Source organism: Oryza glaberrima, chromosome 1, assembly GCF_000147395.1.
Source record: "Oryza glaberrima chromosome 1, OglaRS2, whole genome shotgun sequence".
Lineage (NCBI taxonomy): Eukaryota > Viridiplantae > Streptophyta > Magnoliopsida > Poales > Poaceae > Oryza > Oryza glaberrima.
The window spans coordinates 28,338,079-28,344,938 of NC_068326.1; the positions used below are offsets into that span (position 1 = coordinate 28,338,079).

Sequence of the window (6,860 nt, forward strand, 5' to 3'; positions counted from 1 at the left end):
ATCTAACTCCTCCTCCCCCTTCTCCCCTTCCTCCTCCCCTCCTCGCTTCCCATCCACCCCTTCTCCTCCCCTCCTCACTTCCCATCCGACCCGGTGGCCGGCGGGGCCGCGGCGGGCGGTGGCGGTGCCGCGCCCGGCGGCAGCCTTGTCCTCTCAACTGCCGGCCAGTCTCTTTTCTTTTTTTTTCTTTTTTTTACAATTTGTGATTGATTGAGATGTGTAATTTTGTGATTCATTGCATGGATATGAGATGTATAATCTGTGATGTATTTGATTTGTGTGTATTTTTTAGGATTTGTGATGTATTTGATTTGAGTGTATTTTTTTAGGATTTGTGATGTATTTGATTTATGTTTATAAGTAACTTAAGATTTAGGATGTTACTTTGAATTGGGGATTTGGGGATTGATTTAGGGATATACATGGCACTAGATTCGGGAGAAAATATAGAGATTAAATCTGGCAAAAGAAAAAAAAAAGCGCTACTCTCTCTTTAGTCCCGATTGGTGTTATCAACCGGGACTAAAGATTCCTCTCTTTTTTTCCGGTTGATAACACCAACCGGGACTAAAGATCGATCTTTAGTCCCGGGTATTTGAATCGGGACTAAAGATAGTGATCTTTAGTCCTGGATTCATACTCCCGGTTGAAAAACTGGGACTATATGGGGATTACCAACTGGGAGTAAAAATGCTTTCTCCACCAGTGGTTAGGATTAAATAGAAAAGGGAGAATAAATGGTTGGAATTTAAAGATGTCTTTTGTGGGTAGGAAATTATTTCCCTAACTCATTAGCCAAACAAAGCCTAAATATTACATCTGGTTTTTAATGAAAGTCGTCTTTAACTTTTGACACATTTTTTATCATTTGACTTACTTAATTTTTTTTATGATTATCATTTATTTTTACTGTGATTGTTTTATCACTAAAAGTGCTTAAAGTATAATTTATATCTTATGTATTTGTACAAAGTTTTTAATAAAACTAATGGCTGACTAACAACGATGGCATATGAGGAGAAAATGGATTGTTCGGTAGTATATTGTAGAACTAAATTTGTTAGTGGCATATTGTAGAACCCACACAATTGTTAATGGCATAGAATGGATTGACTCAACTTAATAAGATATCCTTAACAACCCCTGGAAGAGCTGTCTACTACCATGTTCGGCACCTTTGTATATTCTTTTATTTTTAACAAATTAATAAGTATTTTTGTGACTCGATGTTATTCCGTTACAATTAAAACATGTCATTGAGTATTGACTGTGTATCCCACTAAACGGATCTGAATCAGCTGCAGTCATAGTATTGACTGTAACTTAAATAATTTGCAGCTGCTGTATTGGATTGAAACTAAACGGTACTACATATTAGCTTGGCAATGTAGCAAAAACTGTTATAGTATAAAATATTGTTTTATATACTACTGTTTGAGTAGTGGAGCGGTAAATATGAGCTTTTGATCATTAAACTGAACGGTTACAATACATGCAGTCCTATGGTGCAGTCGTGTCTGCATCGGATCTCAATCCCCACTAAACAACTACTCCCTCCGTCCTATAATATAAGGGATTTTGAGTTTTTGTTTGTATTATTTAACCACTCGTCTTATTCAAAAAATTTGTGCAAATATAAAAAACGAAAAGTTGTGTTTAAAGTACTTTAGATAATAAAGTAAGTCATAGAAAAAATAAATAATAATTCTAAAATTTTTTAAATAAGAAGAGTGATCAAACAATACAAGTAAAAACTCAAAATCCCTTATATTATAGGATGGAGGGAGTACCTCTTGGAGTATGGAGAAGGAGAACATTAGACGCATCAGTTAAACATTTCAAGTATACTGAGCATGGACCTCTAAAAAACTCTTCATTCCCTCCGTACCATTATGTTTGGGTTCTGTTGTGCTCCCTTTTCTTCTCCTAACGCAAGTGGGACACGAAAATCTTTTACATGTACTCTAGAAAATGAACCTCTTAATTCAATAGCATGAACAAAACGCTGCGCGTTGAGGAATTGTTGTTGCACCTACCAAACCATCCAACCATCAAAGAGCACAATTATGCAGCTGTTGAAGGGCCTGACGCGAAAGAGCACACACACCACGTTTCCTCCACCAATAAATTCCATCTCTCATTCTCTCACCAACAAAAAACCACGAACCAGCGAGACCAGACCGTCTCCCCTGGCCCTCTCTCCGATTCAGCAAAATTGCCACCTGTTTCCGCATCCGCCTCTACCGAGGTTTTAGACACCGCGGCGCAGGCGCTCTTCCCATTTCTCGCGTCCCGCGAGGCAGCCGCAACTCGCCATCACCACCTCCCGATCCGCGCGCTTTCTCTCCCGCGCCCCCCGCGGATCTGCCGGCTCTGGAAGGGCGAGAGGGCGCTGGAGTCGTCTCGGCGGCGCTAGGGTTGAAGCTGGTGGGGGGAGGAGGAGGGGCATGAGGATTAGCGAGCTGGGAGAGTGTGACGGGGTGCGGTCGGAAGGGGAGGAGGAGCAGCAGGTGGTGGTGGAGGAGGCCAGCGTCCGCGGCGGCGTGGTGGTAGCGCGGCTGAGCGCGAAGCGTGCGCTCGTCGGCGCCGGCGCCAGGGTGCTGTTCTACCCGACGCTGCTCTACAACGTGCTGCGCAACCGGTTCGAGGCGGAGTTCCGGTGGTGGGACCGAGTCGACCAGGTGGGTTTGCCCCCTCTTTCCTTGCGTCTGAATTCGACTCGCGTGATTAAACTCTCTACAAGCCTCGCGCGATTATAGGCTTCGCTTTTGGTTTACTCGTGACTGTTAGGGTGGCTGTTGACTTATCTCTGTGGGATTTGTTCACTTGGGGGTTGGTTTTGTTATGCTTGGATATTACGGGGAGAGTTTCATTGCTTAACTCTGGCGCAGTAACACTCTAGGTTAATGCAGGGCTGCCTTTTTTTTCCCCCTGAAGTAATACCCTTCGCTTCCCCGTGAGCAGTGATTGTGTTCCTGTGGTTGTTCCATTAAGGCTCCATTTTGTCTAAGAAATTTGAGTAATTATCTTCAAGTGCGTACGTTATTTCGGCCTGTTCTTTGGTAAATTACTAGTGTAGACTGCAGTAAGTCTCATATGATGTTTAGTTTGGCATGTGGAGGGATTTGTGGACATGGCTTTAGTTGCCGTTCTTTGTTACACTGTTGTTTTACATAATTTAGTACTCTTAATTGAGTCTGTGCTATAAAGATCTCATCGACTAATTTGTCCAATCTCCACCCGCAGTATATTTTGCTAGGTGCTGTTCCTTTCCCAAGTGATGTTCCACGTTTGAAGCAACTTGGAGTTCAGGGAGTTGTAACATTGAATGAGGCTTATGAGACCCTGGTCCCAACATCTTTATACCAGGTAAAATCTCTTATCACTTGATTTCCTAGCTTAGTACATGATTTCATTTGTGTTGTGAACCTTGATTCGCTACTCAATCAGAAGGAAAGACTTGGTCTTCATTATTTACTCGTTGTGAGAGTGTATGATGTAGTCTTTTGTTGTCAGACATCTTCTCGTTGAGTTTAAAGCATAATTTTATTCATTTGATTCATTCAGGGGATTTCAATCACTTTATTTTGTGTTTGCAATCAACAATGCAAGATCCTCCTGACGAGTAACAAGTCCTACTTTTGCAGGCCCATGGGATTGACCACCTTATTATTCCCACAAGAGACTACCTGTTTGCACCAGCCCTCCAGGATATTTGTCAAGCCATAGATTTTATCCACCGTAAGTTCATGCCCTTTGTGGAACATATCAGCATATAGTCCTAAAGGTGGCCAATGTTAATGGCTTCATGCCCTTTGTTGAACATGGTCCTAAGTGTGTCACTTTTACACTTCGATTTTTTTAATGCCTGTATGACTCTGTAGTATGGAATATTTATTTTTTCTCGAACACTAGTATGAAATATTGTTCTTCCGCATGTAAACAATGACATAGGTTTAGGTAACAAAACTACTACCGGTAGTCAGATTAAGGGAAGTCAAGCTAGTTGCAGTCAACTCTGATTTTGTGGAGCAGGGGTGATAGCTGCGTTCAACTAATGGATATGGAATTTGGTTTGTGATCATGGCCAATTAGTTGTTGGTGTAGTAGGTGTTCAAATTTAAGTTGCAGCGACATGTTCTAATTCACATCCCATCTCCAAGTTCCAACCATGGGATGAGAAGGATCTGTTAGCTGTCAGTGCAATATAATACTACCATACACCATGATTATTAAGTGAAATTATTAATATATCTGCTGGCAGAAAAGGATACCTGCTTTTACACACTTTCTGCATTGTAGCCATTTATGCAGACAATTTTTGCTGACCTCAACTGGATATTAACTTTGGCTCTTTTTTTCAGGGAATGCATCAGAAGGTGGCATTACTTATGTTCACTGTAAAGCTGGAAGAGGGCGTAGCACGACTATTGTTTTGTGTTATCTGGTAGGATAAACAATAATTAAAGCAACTCAATATTGTATATCTTTCGCTCCATTTTGCTGATGACAGATTACTTGTCTTGCAGATTAAATATCGGAGCATGAGTCCAGAAGCAGCATTAGATCATGTCCGATCCATTAGGCCTAGAGTACTTTTGGCACCATCGCAGTGGCAGGTGTGGGGACGTCTTTTGTTATTGCATTTTGTCCAAGTGAGAGCTATTACTCTACAGTCCTACAAATGCTAAGCTGCTTCATGCAACGACATGATTGTGCAGGCTGTCAACGTTTTTAGTACCCTCACCACCGGGCGTCTTCCAATACAGAGTAAAAACCTGGGCCATTTTCTAGAAGCCGGGGATGACTGCATCACCAACTCAGAAATTGATGATTACTACTCCATGGAGCTTGATTACGAAGATAGTGGTTTACCCCTTTGTCAAGTAATGTTACCCAGGCCAACGAGCCCTACAGTGTGTACTGACGCAGTACTCATAACAGAAGCGGACCTCGAGGGATATGATACTTATGCCGATACCAGGAAGGACGTTGTGTCGTTGGAAGTGATAGTCAGCCGGAAGCCCATCATGAGAAGACTATCATGTCTCTTTGGATCTCTGAAACTTACCAACAATTGTGAGCCAACCCCAAGCCGGTTTGCTGAGGTTCGGGCCTGCTAGGTAAACCAGCAGGCTTTTATGCAGTTTTCAATGCTGTGAATCAAGGGTACATAGTAGTAGATAATAATAGGCAGTTAGCCTGTTAGACATGGTAGAAACAGTGATGTTTCTACTTTCTCTTATCGCGGCAATGCCACCGGGAAGAAAATGTGTGCATAGTGAGTTTGGAGAGTGTAGAGATGTGGATGTGCGGATTGTCCTTGTTTTTTAACCCTGAAAACGTGAGATTTCACTTAATGGTTGTTTCTCCGATCGGAATAAAAAGATGTCCATGTTCCATGTCACTATTTGTCTGCTGCTACTCCGTAGTACCTTTTTTTTCTAGGGGGGCAATGTTCCCTGCTATTTGGCACATCACAGTCTTGGCACTTGTCAAAGTCTTGCGCCTGTGCTTCCGAGGACGACTGCTCTCCGGTAGGTACCGCTCTTGTCCGCATTGTTCTCGTCATGTTTTCTTGTGGCTGGATGCTGGATACTGCGCTGCTTTGCTGGTTGTGTGATCTTTAGTTAGGTTTCTATGGATAATGGAGCATGTTGGTAGGTAGAGAATTTGGTTAGAAGTGGCAGACAAACTATATAACTAACTGAATTTTCCGGCACAATTGTGCGGCTGCGGCGGCTCAACGTGTACTATGTTTGCAATTCCTTTGCTTATTGTTAAAGATTGAAATATATATATATATATATATCTATCTTAACTAATTAAAAGATTCATATTTTTCCAATCGTCACATTATCCGAGCCAATCCGTTTTTGTCCGTCACATCGATGTGAATTTCCCCGCTTCCCTGTCTCAATGCCCGTATGAGAAGCTAACCGAATCGAAAACATAAACACACAAATTACAACCAAAATTCCCTCAAGATAACCCAATCTTGTAAACATCCCCCCCCCCCCCTTCGATCCCCATCTACGATTACAGATTACGAAGAATCACACATCCACAGTTGCCCAAATCCCCCATCCACATTTATAAGTTAGGAAAAAAAATTCCACATCCACAGGTCAAAGATGAGAAGCACCTTAGAAATCAAGAAGAGGAAATTTACATTGATTCAATTATCCGTCAACGTCATCAACAACAGCAGAACCAAATCACGGATCAAAATTCTTCTGCCATATTAGACATTCAACAAAATAACAGGAGAACCAAACTGACTCACCGCCAACACCATCATCAATCTCCCTCTCAGCCGTGGTCACCTTCGATCCACACCTACCATGCGGCCATCAAGGAGAAGGGGGAGGCCGCCGCTGCTCGTCGGAGGATGAGGCCGTCACCACCACCACTGCTAGCTCTAGGCTGAGGCCGTCGCCGCCGCCACTGCTGCGCTGTGGATCGGGCGGCCTTTGGCTTCAAGGCGGTTGGATCCAGTGTCCGCCGGCCTCTAGGCGGCCGAATCCAACGGGATTCAGCACACTGCACACTGGATTCAGCACACTCTCCTTCCTCCCGCCGCGGGATTCGTTGGCCACGAGTCCAAAGGCGTCAGATCCGGCGGCAAGCAAATGAATCGGGGCGGCGAGCTGAGAGGAATGACGAGCGGCGATGAGGACGAGGAAAGAGGATGAAGGAACGGTGCTCCTTTTTTGTTTTTTTTTTTTCACTAACTGCACATGCGGATAATTATCGGGGGCGGCGAGGAAACAACGCTCCTTTTCTGTTTTTTTTTTCTTTTTTTCTTCTCCTACCGCTCAGGCGCTCACACGCAAGCTTCCCAGTTCCCACTTTTCTAA

At 43.3% G+C, this 6,860-nt stretch overlaps 1 protein-coding gene across 1 annotated transcript; it reads left to right on the plus strand.

Moving 5' to 3' along the window:
• Positions 1-2,136: 2,136 nt before the first annotated feature.
• LOC127784601 (phosphatidylglycerophosphate phosphatase PTPMT2-like) lies at positions 2,137-6,580 on the plus strand. Its single transcript, XM_052311940.1, has 6 exons — positions 2,137-2,681; positions 3,247-3,369; positions 3,648-3,741; positions 4,365-4,447; positions 4,530-4,619; positions 4,722-6,580. Exons 1-6 carry the CDS (start codon positions 2,448-2,450, stop codon positions 5,121-5,123), a joined length of 1,026 nt encoding a protein of 341 aa, XP_052167900.1. The 5' UTR covers positions 2,137-2,447; the 3' UTR covers positions 5,124-6,580.
• The last annotated feature ends 280 nt before the right edge of the window (positions 6,581-6,860 follow it).